We start from the raw sequence: 19,808 nt of genomic DNA on the forward strand, positions 1-19,808 counted from the left end.
AGTGCAAAACTGTTTTGGATGCCAGTCTGGATGCAAGTGTGATTTTGTATGGCTGGAGCTAAATTTCACAGCTCTTTCTATCTTGTCCCTTTTCAGGTTACACCCAGGAGTTGGTGTACAAGAAAGCAGACCATTCCTATGCAGCATTTCCAGATCGTGCATCTAGTACTTGGTATGGACAAAAATATAGCCATTACTTTCAGATCATGGAAAGGCTTTCCTCTAACTTCCTCTATAAATGTTCATATATTTTCATTTTCTAACTTCTGCTGGTGCATCTGAGTTTCTGTCTTTGTATTTTGTTTTTTTGCTTTCTTCATTTCTTCATTCCTTTCTACCTACCTTTCCCTTCTTTGTAGTTAGTAGCTCCTTTCTAGCCCATGTTTCGGTCAAAATCCTTTCAGCTTTCAGACAAAATACTCTTTTCTGATAATGGCTTACCCATATAATATGTCTCCCTCTTGTCTTCTCATGTCTAGCATTTAATATCAACCAGTTCTATTGTTTTTTTTTTCATTAAAATAAGAATCAGAATGTCCTGCTTCAAGCTAGTAGAAGATTTGAAACACTGATTCCATAGGATTGAGTTGTTGCTGTTATTGTTACTAGAATTTTTTTCTCTTTGGTTAGTTCAAGGTGATGAACATACTTAATATTCTTGCCTTTTATTTTCCCCACAACAGTAGCCAACAGTAGTGTGAGGTGAATTTGGCTGACAGAGGCCCAAAGTCACCCAGCTGGCTTTCATGCCTAAGGGAGGCCTAGGACGCACAATCTCCTGTTCTCTAGGCCAGGACCTTCACCACTACTGCAAAGTGGCTCTCTGAATAGATGATTATCCTACTTCAGTGAGGAGCTGTCCTCTGAAAGTACTCAGTTCCACTGACTATTACTAACACATATAGAGCAAATGTTTAGAATTCATCTTTGATAGTCACAAGAACTGAATTAAGGAATTCTCCTTCTCTTAACTCTTATCCTGGATTTCTTCCAAAGCTCTAGTTCCTATGTACTGTACTGATATAACAATATTATAATTCCTCTTAAACTGATTTGATGCATTATTTCTCCTGATACTTCCTTGAGTCCTGGGTTGAGACCTGGATTAGTTGAGCTCTTTTTCCTTCCTAGGTTGAAGGACAGATGAGAGATGAGGACAACTCATTTTAATCTTGATTGTTTCCCATAAATGCATGGACAGCTTCTACCCTTGTTATATCGTAATATAGTGATGTGGTGACTGGACAAACCACTCTTCCCCTCTTCCTCTTAGCTAGCAGCAACCTAGTCATATTTGGCTTACAAAACCAAGCAAGCAACTGCTTGTATTAAGATCTTCATTGAAATGGTTAGTTAATGCATTATCTTCTTTACAGGCTAACAGCATATGTTGTAAAAGTCTTTGCCATGGCTACCAAAGTTGCAAAAGACATTAGCCATGAAATCATTTGTGGAGGTGTGAAGTGGCTGATTCTGAACAGGCAACAACCAGATGGAGTGTTCAAAGAAAATGCCCCTGTAATCCATGGAGAAATGCTGGTATGGTCTCCCTCCCTCCCTCCCTCCCTGTTCGATTTAAATAAATCCAGAGGTTTTAAAGTTCTTAACAAAAAACCCAAACCCAGGTATTAAAGAAAAGATTGTACTGTGCAAGTGGTTCATTGCTAGCTTTTTCTCTAATGATATTGGTCAGCTGTACAGGAATTCAGGTAGGACATGCAGATATATACCATTATTTTATTATTATTGTTTGTTGCACAGTCAGATGTTCAAACTAGGTGGTATTATTGTTGTTGTTGTTGTTGTTGTTATTATTATTATTATTATTATTATTATTATTATTATTATTAGTAGTAGTAGTAGTAGTAGTAGTATCATTTGGGTATTGCTCTAAGGGCTCCTATTACTATTGGTACAACCATTGATTTCTTCCTCCACAATCACTCAACTGCAATTTGCAGATTGCGGTATTTCATTATTTTTTCTAGTTGTTTCTCTTCAATTCATGCATCACCTGGTATTGCAATATCAATGACCTTTTTCTTTTCCACAATAGTGATGTCAGGAGTGTTGTGGGCCAGATGTATGTCTGTTTGGATTCGAAAGTTCCACAAGATCTTGACCTGTTCATTTTCAAGGACTTTGTCAAGTTGGTGTGCTTACTAATTTTTGCTGCATTCAAACCCAACATCTGGCAAAGCTTCCAATGTATGATTTTGGCAATTTGATCATGATGTTGTAGATAATCACTTTGTGAGATTTTGCTGCAGTTACTGATAAGATGATCCACCGTTTCATCTTTCTCATTGCATACGGATCTGGATGGGGAGGAACAGACTCAGGCTCAACCCATCCAAGACCGAGTGGCTGTGGTTTCTGACGTCCCGATATAGTCAATTGGTGCCATCACTGACTATTGGGGATGAGTCATTGCCCCCCACGGAGAGGGTTCGCAACTTAGGCGTCCTCTTGGACTCACGGCTGTCTTTAGAAGAACACTTGACGGCTGTGGCCGGGAGGTCTTTTTATCAGGTTCGCCTGATTCGCCAGTTGCGTCCCTTTCTGGATCGGGACTCGTTAAAAACGGTCACTCATGCCCTCGTTCACGCCTGGACTACTGTAATGCTCTCTACATGGGGCTCCCCTTGAAGAGCACCCGGAGGCTCCAGCTGGTCCAGAATGCGGCCGCGCGGGTAGTTATGGGAGCAGCATGGCGCTCCCATGTGGCTCCCCTCCTGCGCGAGCTGCACTGGCTCCCTGTGGTCTTCCGGGTGCGCTTCAAGGTCTTAGTTACCACCTTTAGAGCGCTCCATGGCTTAGGACCGGGGTACTTACGAGACCGCCTTCTGCCACCAATAGCCTCTCACCGCCCAGTACGCTCCCATAGAGAGGGGCTTCTCAGGGTGCCATCAGCCAAACAATGTCGACTGGCGGCCCCCGGGGGGAGAGCCTTTTCTGTGAGGGCACCCACCATCTGGAACGAGCTCCCCCCAGAGATACAGAAGATTCCGGATCTGCGCACTTTCCGCCGTGCCCTCAAAACATTCCTGTTTCAGCAGGCCGGCCTGGCCTAACTTTCCCTTTATATTGCTTTTTGATTTTATTTTAAACTAGGATGTCTTGAATTATCTAGGACCAGAATGTTTAGTATATTTTAATTGGTTTTTTATTATTAACGTTTGTATTATATGTATTTTTATCGTTCGCTGTTCACTGCCCTGAGTCCCTTAGGAATAGGGCGGTATATAAATTTAATAAATAAATAAATAAATAAATAAGCAACATTTGCTGTTGTTACTGACATGTTGAATTTTTGCTTTCATGGAATTGGTTTGTTCTTGGGCAGCTGAAATGTAGCCTTCAGTTTCTTTCTTCAGCACCCCTGATCTCAACCAGCTCCATGTTAGCTTTGTATCTACCTTTCCTTCAATGTCCTTCAGGTGTTGATGGTGCATAGGCTGCTTTTTCCAGTTAGAAACTCAATGCTCAATTGTTTCCTTTTGATATTCTGCTTTCAGCTTGTTGTTTTCAAGAGGTTTCCCTTGTTCACCTCCTCCAGCAGAGGCACTTTTGCTTTTTTATGTAGTCATTTAAACCATGTTTTTTCTCTTCCATAGTTTGTTTCACCTGTAAGAATCCTCTGCCACCCTGACATCTTGGAAAGTACAATTGATCAATACCACTTTTTGGGTGCAGAGCATGGTGCATTGTCATTAGTTTTCTTGTCTTTCAATCTAAGTTATCAAGTTAGTTAGTTGAGTCCAATCAATTATTCCAGCTTCGTATCAAATTACAGGCACTGCTTAGGTGTTAATTGCCTTAATGATATTTCCTCTGCTTAGCTTTGGTTTCAAAAATGTCTGGACTCATTTTATATATTTTGTTGAAGTAGCTTCATTGACTTGGTTGTGCAACAGGCCAGAGACTTCAAAAATTCCTAAGTACTTGTACCCTTCTTCTGGTATTACTGCTTTTATCAACTCTTCATTATCAAGTTCGAATCCATCATCTTCAACAATTTTTCCTACCTTAATAGCAATTGTTGCACATTAGTCAATGCCAAATTGCATCTCAATGTCTCTGCTAAACTCCTCAGTGCTTTTCAGCAATGAGCTCAATTCAGATTTTGTTTTTCCAAACAGTTTTAAATCATCCATGTAAAGCAAATGGGAATTTTTCAACCCTTTTTTTGCCAATTCATAGCCACAATTTGGTTTGTTCAAAATGCTTGTTAGTGATGCCATCAAAAGTACAAATAATAGAGGTGACAATGAGTCACCTTGGAAGATTCCTTGTTTGATTTCAACTTCACCAAGTTCTTCTCTACAGGCCATCAATTTAGTATGCCATAGCTTCATGGAAGTCTTCAGGAATTTCAAATTCCAAAGCACCTGAAGGCCAGACAAGGAATAATGGATGGAAACTGAACAAGGAGAGATTCAACCTGGAAACAAGAAGAAATTTTCTGACAGTGAGAGCAATCAACCAATGGAACAGCTTGCCTTCAGAAGTTGTGGGAGCTTCATCACTGGAGGCTTTCAAGAAGAGACTGGACTGCCATCTGTCAGAAATGGTGTAGGGTCTCCTGCTTGGGTGGGGGGTTGGACTAGATGACCTCCAAGGTCCCTTCCAACTCTGTTACTCTATCTAATCTATCTAATTTCTGGGTGTTGCTGCTAATTCCAAAAATATCTAAGCATTTCTCAATCCAGCTGTATGGAACAGAATCAAATGCTTTCTTATAATTAATCCAGCCCATGAACAAATTTGTTTGTCTTTTCCTTGAATTCTTCAAAACCAGTTATCAATCAACAATTGGTCTTTGGTTCCTTTTGAATTTTTGCAGCATCCTTTTTGTTCTACAAGTAGCAAATCCTTGTTTTCTAGATATCCATAAATTTGGTTTGTAATAATGCCTGTAAGTAATTTGTAATTTGTATGTTGTTGGCAGGCAACTGATTGGCCTGTAATTTTCAGGTTTTTTCACCTTTCTACATCTTTCTGAATCAAAAAAGTTCTTCCAGTTGTTAGCCATTTTTCATTTTCTGATGTTTCCAGAACCTGATTCATTTGGATTGCTTGTTAGTTATTTCAACCAGAATCCATGCAGCTCATCTAAATCAGGGGCACCCCAGTTCTTGACCTTCTTTGCTTGTTTTTGCACCATTTCTTTTATTGTGTGTACATCTTCCCTTCTAGTCACTTTTATAGTGCTTTCAACCTTCTTGATCCACTGTGCATTCCCATTGTGCTTCTTACTTTTCCAAAATTTCAGGGTATTTTCTTTGTAGTAGCACCATGTCCACTTTCAAGGGTCTTATAGAAATTATTCTGATTGTTGTTATTATTGATTTAATCTTCATTTCGATTCACAGTCTGGGACTGGTAAAAACAGTTCAAGTCTTAACCAAACCCTAAGAGCTATTAAGGTAGCACCTGAGTATATAAGCAGTTGCGAGTAGGATGTTTTTTTGTGAAGTCAGGATATATTATTATTATTTCTCTATAATGAAATGTTTTTATAGCACTAAATAATAAGCAAAACCACAAAAAGTGTGCAGCTTTTCAAATAATATGCAACAATCAGTGAAGTATGTATTAAAAAAAATTAAAAACAGGCCTGGAATGTCACCAGTAGAAGCGGGATGAAGGGCAAAAAGGCTAGCCTTGGTAAGATTTGACTTAATGAGAGAATAAAGCTCTGTGTTCTGCCCACCCGCTTGCTTGCCTCCCCCTCCCCCTCCTGTCTGGCGCTCCCTCTGCTTGCTTGTGGCGAGTTCTCCCTGTGGTGAGTTGACCTTATGGGGTTGTCCTGCGGCAACTTGGTGGCAGCAAATTGGCAAAGGGGAGCTGGAAGTAGCAAGCTGGCTGTGGGGAGCTAGCCGCGGCAAGTTGTCCCACATTTCTCTTTGCCTGCCCTCCACTTCTCTTTAAACAAAATGGCTGGAATTCTGGCATATAAAGAATTTTATTTGTCTTTCTGAAGTAGCATCAACTGATCAGCTTCGGAATATAAACTCTTGAAATTGCCTAGGCCATGCCTGGCTTAAAGCAAATAATCAAAAGTTTCATTAAAAGGACTAATTACTTGTTCTTCTGTAGACAGTCTGGCAGAAAATTCCTTTCACAGAGTTTGCTGCCCTTTGTTCTTTCTCTCCTCACAAAATGTTGTTAGGGTTGTTTATAGCTCCCATATGGATATGTAAAGTTGAATGTTTTCTCAAATTCCAACTCTTCAACAACACTGCAAGTTGAATCGTGAAATGTGGATGGCAGCCACATGGATGGCAGATACAAAAAAAACCCCAACCCCTTAACTCTTTGCTGCTCCCCCACCTACCCCCTATGAATAATTACAGAGAAGTGTTTATTTATTAGCATTATTTAATATATTTATATATTACCATTAACTTTTATCATTTTTTTGTCTCCCCCCCCCCCCGTTTTCTTCTAGGGAGGATCTAAAGGTGCTGAACCAGAAGTATCTTTAACAGCATTCTGTCTAATTTCATTATTGGAATCCAGATCAATCTGCAATGAACATATCAATGTATGTGATGTTGTATTGGGAAATGGTATGAGGGGGCCAAAATACGAGCACATCTCTAGGGTTTTTTTAATCATAATATTCCATTTTCCCACCTTCTTGACCCCAGGTTCAGTATTAGAAGCCTTCAGGATCTCAAAGTAGACTAAACGTGCATTATTAGCATGCAAAACATACAAGCAGGAAGAGGGCAGCACATATTCACTTTATTTATTATTTATTGAACACCACAAATAGGTGATTCTGGGCATCTTACAACATAACCCTTATACCCCACCCCCCACCCCCATGGCAGCAGCAGCACAATCAGATCAACCACTTGATTGGCTCCATCTCCATTTGTGATCCTCAGGCTCACTGACAAAATCATGATTTGTGGGGCCTTTCAGAAAAGCAACTGAGAGGGGACCAATCATACCTCAGGGAAATGATGTTCCATAGAAATGCTAATTGTCCTCCAAACATTCCTAATGGATCTCTTCTCTTTCCTCTGCCCTCACTTCTAGATTCTAGACAGCAGCATCAACAAGGCTGTAGATTATTTACTCAGAAAATACGACAAACTGCAAAGGCCTTACACTACGGCCCTCACAGCCTATGCTTTGGCTGCTGCAGACCGACTCAATGATGACAGGGTACTCATGGAAGCATCAAAAGGTAATATATGGGTTTGTTTTAAATAGAAACCAGGTGTGGTTGGGTTTTGAAAGATTAGCTTGGAACACGAAACAGAATGGATAGATTTTTAGAAATTGCAGTAACCAAAAATAAAACCAAGAGCAAGTGGCATTGGTTTGCTTCTAGCTGCCTGGTAAAGTAGAAACAATATGAGTAAAAATAGATATAAAGCTCTTTTTTTCCATAGGCTGCCAGTTGTTTATCTCAGCAGAAGGCTGAAGAATGTTGTGGCACACAAATAGACACACACAGACACACACACACACACCAGGGGTGTCTTACCCCCATAGTATTTTTTTCCAGAGAGTAAGTCATCTGTGTACCAAATTTGGTTGATATATATATATATCATTTTATATATTTTATATATATATAAAAGCCAAGCCTTTTCAGCTTTCTGAAAGGCTAGAAGGATGGGGGCCTGCCAGATGCCATGGGATGAGCGTTCTGCAGGGTGGGCACTTCTATGGAAAAGATACTCTTTCTAGGTCCCGCTCAGGGGTGGGTTCTAAATTTTTTTACTATCAGTTCTGTGGGCGTGGCTTATTTGGTGGGCGTAGCTTTGTGGTCATGTGACTGGGTGGGCGTAGCTGGGTGGTCATGTGACTGGGTAGGCATGGCCAGCTTGACATCACTCATGTCAAGGGTTATGGTTAGGGTGCCTGGCCTCTCCTCGCCTCAAAGGCCTCAACGAGATACAATTTCCCTGTCTATTTATTTACTACTACTGAACATCCAAAATATTTTATTTATTTATTTATTTATTTATTTATTTATTTATTTATTTATTTTATTTATTTTATTTATTTATTTATTTATTTATTTATTTATTTATTTATTTATTTATTTATTTATTTATTTATTTTCAATTTATATACCGTCCTTCTCCCTGAGGACTCAGGGCGGTGCACAGCCAGAATTAAAAACATGAAATACAAATATTAAAAACAATTAAAATCTATATAAATTTGGCCCAAAATTTAAAAAAAACCACAAACCAATTAAACATTTAAAAATTTTAAAAAATTTCTTCCTAAGCCAGCCCGGCTTGCTGGAAAAAGTGGGTTTTAAGGGCACGGCGGAAGGCACTGAGGTCTTGAATTCTCCTTATCTCTGGGGGGGTTATACTAAATATACTATTTAATCCTATGTACATATGCCATATGTGCATATAATATTACATAGTATAGTGTATAGGCACACAAAAAGATACATTATTTACTATATATACTGTATGTGTATGTACACATACACACACACCTCTTCTAAAACTATACACATTCAACCTCACTTACTTCATTTGGAAAAACACATCCAGAGTCCACTTTCTGCCACACATTTAACTATAACTTCTATACATTTAGAACATTACACACACCTTCAGATGTTCTTCCCTAACTTGCACATCACTGTTAGAGCCAGGAGAGATCATGGATTGAGTAAAATGTGGTGAAACTCACTTAACAACGCTCTTGCTTAGCAGCCAAAATTTTGGGCTCAATTCTGGTCATAAATCAAGGACTATCTCTGCCTTCCTCTGCATGGCTGCCTTGTCCTAGTAAACTCCTTCTCCTTTCTAAAATTTTTCCTCTCTGTTAGAGGCACCAAAATAATCCAGTCGATGTAAGGTTTCCTGCTGGAGCAGGGGGTTGGACTAGATGGCCTCTAAGTCCCCTTCCAGCCCTAAATTGCTGTCCTGTTTCAAAGCATCTTCTGAAGCCATGTTTAGTGCCAGGATTTGTGTTCCTTCCTTCCTTCCTTCCTCTTCTTTCTTTCTTTCTTTCTTTCTTTCTTTCTTTCTTTCTTTCTTTCTTTCTTTCTTTCTTCCTCCCTCCCTCCCTCCCTCCCTCCCTCCCTCCCTTCCTCTTCCTTCCTTCTTTCTCTCTTTCTTGTCTCTCCCTTTCTCTTTCTTTCTTTCTTTCTTTCTTTCTTTCTTTCTTTCTTTCTTTCTTTCTTTCTTTTCGCTCTCTCTCCCTTCCTCTCCTTTCTTTCTCTCTTTCTTGTCTCTCCTTCTCTTTCTTTCTCTTTCTCTTTCTTTTTTCTCTCTCTCCCTTCCTCTTTCCTTCTTTCTCTTTCTTTCTTTCTTTGTCTCTCCCTTCTTTCCTTTCTCTTTTTTTGTTTTTTCTTTCTCTTTCTCTTTCATTCTTTTTTCCTTCTCCCCCTTCCTCTTTCCTTCTTTCTCTTTCTTTCTTTCTTTCTCTCCCTTCCTTCCTTTCTCTTTTTTTGTTTTTTCTTTCTCTTTTTCTTTCATTCTTTCTTTTTTCCTTCTCTCCCTTCCTCTTTCCTTCTTTCTTTCTCTCTTTTTCTTTCTTTGTCTTTCCCTTCCTTCCTTCCTTTCTCTTTCTTTGTTTTTTCCTTTGTCTCTTATTCTTTCACTTTCTTTTCTCTCTCTCTCCCTTCCTTTCCTTCATTCTTTCTCTCTTTCTTTGTCTCTTTCTTTTTCTTTCTTGTCTCTCCCTTCTTCTATCTTTTTTCCTCTTTCTCTCATTTTCTTTCTCTCTTTTTCTCTCTCTCTTTCTTTCTTTTACTCTCTCTCTCCCTCCCTCCCTCCTTCAAAGTCTAGGAGAGTGAGACTGGGAGACCCGAGAGAAAATGCCTGGCCACGGTGGCAGTAGCAGCAGCAGCAGTGGTGGCGGCACCCAAAACAGGAGCTTCAGGCTGTGGCAGGCAGAGGCAGGGCAGGGGTCAAACGGGAACTTCAGTGCCCCGAAACTTTTCCTGCGCGGTTTTTGCCGCTGCAGGCATCAGCGGCAGTGGTGGTGGCAGGAGTCCCGGAACTCCCCGAAACTTTTCCTACGCAGCTTTTGCGGTGGCTGCCTTCCGTCACATGGAGGGAAGGCCATGGGAAATCTGCTTGCCCTGCTGCAGCACTGCCACTGTCGCCGCCCCTCTCAGCCTCATTGCAATGGCTCCATCTCCCTGAAGGGTCGCCCACCCACCCACTGGCCGGGCCCGGCCGGAAGTGCTACATCTCCCGTCACAGGCCACATGTGTGACCTGACCTTGGAAGGCAAAGGCATCGGGACCGCCGGGAAGGCCACGTGGAAGGCAGGCAAGCATGCCAGGCCGCAGGGAAGGGAGTAGGCTGCTAGCTCTCTTCCGTACTGCCGGGTGGCCCTGATATGCTTGCCTGCCTTCCATGCACCCTTCCCGGCAGTCCTGTGGCCAGGCCCACTTGCCTGTTTCCTTCCCCACCACCATCTCTTTGTTAGGCTGCTTACCTACCACGGCAGCTGGTCCAGAGCAGCCCCCAGCTAACTGCCGCTGCTAGAAAGCTTTATCTGAAGGAAAGCTGCTGCCATCGCCGCCTTGTTCTTCGCATATGCACATCCCATTGGAGTTGCAAGGCAATGGGACGCGCATGCGTGACGAACATGGCGGCCGGGGTGAGCGAGACGTGACCGGGCGACTGGTTCGGGGGCATGGCCAGCCTGCCATTGCTACCGGTTCTGCGAACGACTAAATATTTTTACTACCGGTTCTCCCAAACTGGTGCGAACCGGTAGCAACCCACCACTGGTCCCGCTAGATGGCAATATTTAAGGGAAGGGAGCTGGAGCAGGTCAACCCTATCCAATCTGGTGGAATGGCAGATACCCTCAGGGAGATACCCTCAGGGAGAGGCAGTCCTCCAAATAACTTGGCTGTGTGCCATGTATGTTTTAAAGGTGAAAACCATCACCTTGTATTGCATACAGAAAGAAAATGGACCCAGTGCAATTCACATGGCAAACAATATGATATGGGCGAAGCAAGGGGCATCTGAAACTGCAACACCACTGAATTCTGGAGCAGTTGTAACTTCTGGGTGACCTTCAAAGATAGAGCACATTGAGGTAGTCCAGCTGGGAAGATAGAGCACATTGAGGTAGTCCAGCTAGGCAGGAGTGACTATGAGCAAGGTCTCCCAATCCAGGAATGGGCACAATTGCTGCACAAGATGGATCAATGCAAAGTCACCTTTCAAGATAAGTAACAGATAATATTTTTATCTGTTTGGCTTAATTCTGTTTCTGTGCTGTTTTTTAGGAAGGAATCGTTGGGAAGAATATAATGCTCGCACCCACAACATTGAAGGCACTTCCTATGCCTTGTTGGCCCTGCTGAAAATGAAGAAATTTGAGGAGGCCGGTCCCATAGTCAGATGGCTGACAGATCAGAAATATTATGGGGGAACCTATGGACAAACCCAAGTGAGCTTTTGCTTTATTGTCAGATTATAATCTTCTGCGCTCTATTCTAAACTAGGCTGCTTAAAACAAAACAATAGTCTGAATTTTTGCAGGTTTCGCCTAAGGAAGAGAAGGCAAAGTCAAGACACTATAGCAGTCTTTTAATATTTGAAGTGCTGTCACAGAGAAGAGGTTGTGGATTTATTCTCCATAGTGTCTAAGGATAAGACAAGAAACAGTGAATGGAAGCTTTACAGAGAGAGACCTCAAAAAAAGAAAAAAAAAAAGAATAAGGAGTGTTTTTTTAACTGTACTTTGTAGACTACTCAGCTGTTAGAACAAAGCATTGAATAGATGCTATAGGCATTGAATAACTCTGATAGACTGAAAGAAACCACAGGTTTCATTTTAGACATCTGTAAGCTTTTTTTGGCACAAAATATCCATAGGAGAAAATGTTTTGTGCTGAGAAAAGATCAGGGTGTATGCTTACATGGTGGATAGAGAATTTATCTCTAATTGGTTGAATCTTTGATGTGCAGGACAATGAATAGCTTTTGAAAGGAATTTTTACCTGAAGATTATCTAGGGTTTATGTCCTTCATTCATGTTGAAATTAAGGGAATCAAGGGAAATCTCATCCATAAATTTCCTATTGTCCTAGACCTAGATCATTTAGTTCTACAGATAAAAGGCTCTTTAAAGATGTATGTATGTGCATATACGGTAAGTCAACCCTCCTCTGTTTGTTTACTCATTCAGTTTGTAGCCCATCTTCTCATTTATGATCAAATGATCCAACAGACAATTGTAAAAATTAGAAAGATAGTTTGGGTATTTATTGCAACGAGCCCCATCACCATGTTCTTCCCTATGTGTTAAACATTTATTTCTCTGGTAAAATACATCACTGGAATTACAGTTCCTTTGTGAGACACTCCAAGACAAACAATCTTATTTTTTCCTTCTCCCGTTCCAGGCAACAGTTGTGGTGTTTCAAGCTCTTGCTGAATATGAGATTCAATTGCCTACCCATAAGGACTTAAACTTAGATATTGTTATTAGGCTGCCAGAACGAGAACTACCTATAAACTACAGAATTGATATTACCAATGCTGCTCGAGCCCAGACAACAGAGGTATGGTATTTCAGCAAGTATATTTATTACTCCTTTCATTGAAACTAATTATGTTGGAGTTTAAAGTTGAAATACATCTTTGTTCAAGAACTGGGAAAAACTATACAGTATTTAGTAAAACAAGAAAGAAAACTTAAATCAGTTCTTCCTATTGGAATTGTGGTGGTTGGAGATTAGCCCATGTTCAAGCATCAGATCAGGGGAGAGTGGCTTAAGACTACTAGCTTCTTTGTCAACATACAGTGTAGTTTTAAATGACTTCCCTTTCCTCACACAAAGCTGCAAAAGGCTGTATTTAAGACAATATTGCAAAATTGTGTCTGTACTTTTAAGAACTATTCCTAGGAAAGAGATTTGAATGGTTCTGAGGGACTTTTGGAGCACTTCGCAACACCTTCACTTAGTACATGAAGATAAAGTCATTAAAACGATCTATTGCTCTTTGCTATTTCTGATATTGCAGAAGCAATTTAGAACCAATGTAAAGGTATGATACTAATAGAGTTTGAATATGTTTATATATAGATCTGGTACAATCAAGTAGAAAGAAATATTTGTGAAACAGCATACAAGGGAAAAGCACATGTAGGCAGGAATTATTATCAATATACCAATAGTAATAGGGGCCTTGGGTGCAATCCCACAACAACTGGAGCATCACTTAATCACCTGCGGCATTGATTAATTACTGTCAATCAATTGCAAAAGGCAGTTTTACTCGGAACAGCTCACATCCTGTGACCATATCTTTAACACCATCAAAGAACAAAATCTGCCTATCCTTTGTCCTTGGAAATGACTCACCAGGTGGATAGAAATGCCAAATCCAGTCTAAATATCTGGCTGATTGTGTGAACAACCAGTGATAATGACAAAGCGACCCGAGATGTTTGTATATCCAGTTATGCATTATTTTTCTTTGGACCGACTGTGAATGTAAAGTCAAGAATTATCATGGTTCATCACACAGTCAGCCAGATGTTAATATCAGAACTTCTGTCATTAACTGATGTTGGTGTTAAATGAATCATGCCCAATTTTATAACTTTCCCCCCCCAGTCATAAAGCAAATAACCATGGTCAATAAGTGAATCATGCAGCTGTTAAGGAAATCCAGCTTCCCCTATTGCCTTTGTTCAGGGGTGGGTTCTACTTACCTTTACTACCGGTTCGCAATAGGATCGCGCGTGTGCCTTGCTTCTGCGCATGCGCAGATCGCTTCTGATATCAGGGCCAGGAGCCTCCCGCCAGTTCTATAGAACTGGTCCGAACCGGGGGCAACCCACCACTGCCTTTGTTTGTCTGAAGCCTCTTGGGAATGTTGCAAAAGGCAATTACATGACTCTAGTGACACTGCAACGTTGTACCTAAATCACCTTTTTCAGTGCTATAAGTCAAGGACTACTTCTATCTGACAAGCAAAGTCAGTTGAGGAAACCAGATTCGCTTAACGGCTGCAGTGATTTACTTAACAACCATTGTAAAAAGGGTCATAATATTGGGTCCAGTCACATGATGACTCACTTAATGTATGCATCACTTAAGGTCAAAATTCTGGTCCAACTGTGGTTGTACATCAAGAACTACTTCTTCCAGTTATCACCAATGGCCTCTAAGAGACCATTATTTCTAAATAACCAATACCCTTTTATCGAAAGCTTTACCCTCCACTTTGTTGGGAGAAGAGGACATATTAATCACTTCTCCATTGCACCTGAAAACAGATTTCAGGTGCTTTAAAGTTTACTATACAAATGTAATGTAATTGTCAAATGGCACTACTCATGATTTATATATAATATATATTTATACCTTCCTATTGCAGAAAATTAAATCCATTTATTCTACTACATTATGTTACTATGAATGTACACATACATAGAAATTGCAAAGATTGGTGCACAATAATTTGGTTAGTTTTACATTCATTGTGTCTTCAGAAAGTGGAAGGAAAGGAGTTTTCTTTATGATTTGATTTTGTTGATACCTTGCCAATATATTGTTGTTTCTTCATCCAAATATTTGATTGGGTCTTTCTTATATTTTGAAATCTATTCCACCTCTAGCTCATATCAGGTTACAACAAATACAATCCAGTAAAATCAAAATAGCCAAGGAACTGCAGTTGATGGTCATGTTAACCCTGGTTGCTTTTCAGACCAAACTCAATGAAGACTTCACTGTGTCAGCATCAGGTGATGGAAAAGCAACAATGACAATTTTGACGGTCTATAATGCACAATTGCGGGAGGATGCAAATGTTTGCAACAAATTCCATCTTGATGTTTCTGTTGAAAACGTGCAGATCAGTAAGTTTGGCTTCCTAGAAATAGTGGATTGTAATGAAATTTTGGGTGGGGGATTAAAATTTTAGTGTTCACCATGTCAGAATCTATTCATAAAAAGTCTCTCATTTAATAGAAAATATTATTAACCATACTTAGTTGAGATCCAGTACTTGCAGTCAACAAACCAATTGGGATTTGGACAGATGGTCAAATAGCCATAGGCCAGAAGGCCTCTTGTTGTCCACTACTGTTCTTCTATCACTTAACTAGTTGCACCAACTCTTAAGATTTGAGGTAAAAGGTGCCAAAAAAGAAAAATGACAATGGCATTCTTAATTTTAGAAATTCCAAAAAGAGAGATTAACTCCAGAAATTTTTGATTGCTTTCAATTCATGTTGATGGGTTTGCAACATGATTCAATTTCTAACCGGTTTTGTATCTGTGTACCATTCTGAGGCACTATTACATGTTTATCTCATTTTTCCTTTGCAGAAACCATATTTATTTATCAAATTTATATGCCACTTATCTTGCAATTCAAAGCGACTCAGTGGGTTAATATTGCTATGGAATTCTTGTAATACCTTAATATATTTAGTACAACATTTGCTTTGCAGCTGTCTTTCGTGGTAGTCTTCTTAAGCTGGTATACTGCTCTGTTTGTATGCAGATTGCTAGTTTACATGGAGAAATTGCTTTTCTAGAGTTTGCTTGTCAGCTTTTCAGGCTGAAATTAGTGACCGACTCAGCCGGTGTGTTCTATTGGGCTGCCCTGCTCTCACCCCTCTCTTCCACAAAGACTCTGCAGGAGAAGTGCAGGGGATCATAAAAAAGATGTTTTGGGTGTATCCCTGTATAATAGTTATAATGTCCCTGCCAAACTTAAGAGGGATACTGAGATGGCCGATTCAGTTGTTTGTGATGATAACAACTCTATTGGGCAGGGCATTGTGGTCCATGATTTGGTACCCTTCTGGTTGGTGACACAACTGTAAGAGGCGTCTATTTAGGACGGGAATATGTAGATTTTGTAAGAGCCTGAGATATCTGCCTGGTTGTACTGCCAGGAGAAAAAGGAGGTATATTATTAAGACTGTCAAGAATGGTAGTAAGGATTGTGATGTTGATGTTGTTGTGCATCTTGGCATTAATGATCTGTCCAAAAAAAATGTGTTGTCTGTGCAGAAGGATTTCCAGAATTTGGGGCAGGAACTTAGTAGGATAGGCTGTAGTCTTACTATTTAAGAGAGGGTTGTTGTCCCCAGCAAACACTGGGGACTAATAAGGTTGTTGTGTTTCTAACACAGATCTTTCTGCAGTTAATAATATTAAAGTTGGCGTTAGGAAAAATCAAGCTTTTGATAGTGAGAGCCATATCATGTGCATTAATGTTTGCAGTTTAGGCAACAAACTTTGCGAACTAACAGCTGTTATGTCCAGGGATAACTTGAATTTTGTTGCAATTACAGAGACATTATTCAGAGAGCCCATTGATTGGGATATAAGAATACCAGGCTACATACTAGATTCTAGATATATACATACAAGGTTACATACAGGTTTGTCAAAACAGATCATGCCAAACAAATCTTATTTCATTCTTTGACAAAGTGACTAAATTAGTGGACATATACTTGAATTTCAGTAAGGCATTTGACAAAGTAGACCACAACTTACTTCTTGGTAAGCTAAAAAAATGTGGGATAGAAAGCATCACCACCAGATGGATTTGTAACTGGCTGACAAATCACACTCAATGTGTAGCCCTCAATGAAATTACATTAACATGAAAGGAAGGAAATAGTGGGGTACCCTAGGTTCCATTTTAGGCCCAGTATTCTTCAACATCTTCATAAACAATTTAAATAAGGGAATAGAAGGGGAATTCATCAAATTTGCAGATGACACTAAACTGGCAGGAATAGCCAAACCTCAGAAGATTTGAACACTGGGCCCTAACTAACAAAATGAAAATCAGTGTAGAGAAAAGTAAGGTTTTACACAGGCAAGGAAAACCAAATGTACAGGTACAGATTAGGAGAAACCCAACTCAATAGCAGTGACTGTGAGATAGATCTTGGACAGATAGATAGATCCTAGTGGACAATCACTTAAATATGAGCCACCAGTGTGTTTCAGCAGCAAAAAAAACCAATGCAATCCTACGTTGCATTAATAGAGTGATAGAATCAAGTTCATTTAAAGTATTAGTATTGCTTTATAAAGCCTTAGTAAGACCACACTTGGAATACTGAATCCAGTTTGATCACCATATTATAAATAGGATGTAGAGACTTTGGAAAGAGTGCAGAAAAGAACATCAAAATGATTAGGTGGCTGGAGGGTAAAACGTATGAAGAATGGTTGCAGGAATTGGTTATGCCTAGTCTTGTGAAAAGAAGGATGAAGGGTGACATGATAGCAGTGTTTCAATATTTGAGGGGCTGCCACAAAGAAGAGGCAGTCAATCTATTTTCCAAAGCACCCGAAGGCAAGACAAGAAACTATGGATGGAAACTAATGAAGGAGAGAATCTAGAATTAAGGAGAGATTTCCTAACAGCGAGAACAATTCACTGGTGGAATAGCTTGCCTTCAGAGGTTGTGGGTGCTCCATCGCTGGAGGCTTTTAAGAAGAGACTGGACAGCCATTTGTCTGGAATGGTATAGGGTCTCATGCTTGAGCAAGTGGTTGGACTAGAAGATCTCCAAGGTCTCCAACTCTGTCATTTTGATTTTGATTCAGAAAAGACAGAGTAGAAAAGAGGAAGAGTGGAGTTGTCATTTCTTTCAGAGGACATAATTGAACACAATAACAGAATAATAGAGTATTCTGTCATTTATTATTTATATTGTGATATCATTGTATTAACTATACTATACTATACTATACTATACTATACTATACTATACTATACTATACTATACTATACTATACTATACTATACTATACCATACCATACCATACCATACCATACCATACCACACCACACCACACCACACCACACCACACCACACCACACCACACCACCACACCACACCACACCACACCACACCACACCACACATCACCCCATACACCATACCATACCATACCATACCATACCATACCATACCATACCATACCATACCATACCATAGACATGAATACACACTGTATGTATGTATGTAAAGAAAGAAGCAGACATTCTGCGAGCTCCGGAACTTACAATTTTAAAATAATTAAAAAACTTTATTCTACTAAGCTTTCGTCAGCCATCTGCTGACATCGTCAGAGTATTAAACTACCATTACAGAGATCTCTGCCTTTATATGCCATTAATCAATTTGGCCATTGTGCATGTAATAGGCCCTTCCAGCCGTTTCCCACTTGTAATTAGCTGTGTTGTTTTTGCTGTGGTCATGCTGGATGATGGAGGCTTAATTCCTACTGTTTCCTCCCTCCTAGTCTGCTTATCAGTGGGGGATGATGTTAGCCTGTCAACTGTTGCAATTTGCTGTCAAATTGAAAACCAGTAGCGGGTTTCAAATCCTGGTGCTACTGGTTCGCTATTGGTAGCGTGCTCACTTCGTGAGTGTGTGGCACTTCGGTGCATGTGCAGAAGCTTCTGTGCATGCGCAGAGCATTTTTGATGATGTCTGAGCAAGTTGGCAGAGCCTCCCGCTGCCGCTACCAGTTTGCCCGAATCGGAGCGAACCGGGAGCAACCCACCACTGGATAGGGGGGGACATAATCAAAATCTTTAAATATATTAAGGGTGTGAATAAGGTTCTAGAAGGAGGTATTTTCAATATTTTGCAAAAATCAAAAACACAGGAGCATAACTTCTAACTGACAGGAGGGAGGTTCAAAAGTAATGTTAGAAAGTATTACGGAAAGAGTTGTGGAAACTTGGAACCAACTTCCAGCAGAGTTAGTAGGTCACTCATCAGTAACTAAGTTTAAACATGCTTGAGATAAACACATATCCATTATCCAACAAAAAATAAAAAATACAATTAAAAATAAACAAACAAAAACCCCAGTCTCAATGGACCACTAAGTATTTTTCTGCCACCAGTTTTCTATCTTTCTAGGATAAACAATAATACACACACACAAACTCTGCACAAACAGACATGTACAATATCAATTACTGTAGATGTAAAGAAAAAACATAAATCTGGTTCTTGCAAAATGATTTTTTTACACCCAGGTTGAAAATTCCTAGCTCACATACTTTACAACCTACACAACCAGTTCTTCAATTATTGAAATTTGATCTGGATTTGAATCTAAATATTCCCTATTCACTTCTTCCAAGACCTCTTTCAAAACCCAATCAATTATAGAAATGGAAAGTAAAAACAATTAGATTAATGCTTTGTTTTCCAAGAAGATGCTATGGCCAGTTAGACAATCAAACTTTTCACTTAAAAAAGCTGCTAAGAATTTGTGCAGAGTCTGATTTCCCCCCTTTCTTTTGTAATTTTTAGATTCAAAACAGGCAAAGGGAGCCAAGGCAACCCTCAAGCTTAAAATCTGCATTAGGTAAGAATGTTGAACGTTCAAGAAAACTCTGGATTGTAACTGAATATTTAGAGTAATAACCTGAAGAAGCACTTGTGTTACTTTTCAAAAAAATAGTTATACTTTCCCCAGCTTTACACTTTATCTCTGCTTGTATATTGATCTGTTTTCTGTGCACCATCCCAATTTGTAACATTTTCTTGTTGGTGGATGAAACAAAGAGCAGGATTTAAGTCACTGCAGGTCCTTCAGATTGATTTAGGGATGCAGAAATTGCAATATGCTATAGCAGGATGGCAAGTACATGAATGGGAAACCTCCAGGGGACTCTAGAACTATAGGCTAGACTCAGAAGTTGAGAAAAATGACCCAGGAGAAGATAATGGCAAATATATTCCATGTTGATGGGAAAATTCCACAAACTTGTTCATGAATCCATCAGATGTTGAGCTGGACTCAAGAGAACTATAGAGTGA

The 19,808-nt window shown here is 39.8% G+C and overlaps 1 protein-coding gene across 1 annotated transcript in view; it reads left to right on the top strand.

Moving 5' to 3' along the window:
• C3 (complement C3) overlaps nt 1-19,808 on the top strand; it is a 72,308-nt gene that overhangs the window by 33,652 nt on the left and 18,848 nt on the right. The window contains exons 25-32 of the mRNA XM_087886534.1: nt 97-172; nt 1,377-1,539; nt 6,455-6,550; nt 7,054-7,204; nt 11,255-11,418; nt 12,377-12,535; nt 14,694-14,844; nt 19,299-19,353. Of these exons, the coding sequence (XP_087742660.1) occupies nt 97-172; nt 1,377-1,539; nt 6,455-6,550; nt 7,054-7,204; nt 11,255-11,418; nt 12,377-12,535; nt 14,694-14,844; nt 19,299-19,353 (1,015 nt within the window). The remainder of the gene's footprint in view (nt 1-96; nt 173-1,376; nt 1,540-6,454; nt 6,551-7,053; nt 7,205-11,254; nt 11,419-12,376; nt 12,536-14,693; nt 14,845-19,298; nt 19,354-19,808) is intronic.

Source organism: Pantherophis guttatus, chromosome 2 (genome assembly GCF_059756535.1).
Source record: "Pantherophis guttatus breed Tessera chromosome 2, ASM5975653v1, whole genome shotgun sequence".
Classification (NCBI taxonomy): domain Eukaryota; kingdom Metazoa; phylum Chordata; class Lepidosauria; order Squamata; family Colubridae; genus Pantherophis; species Pantherophis guttatus.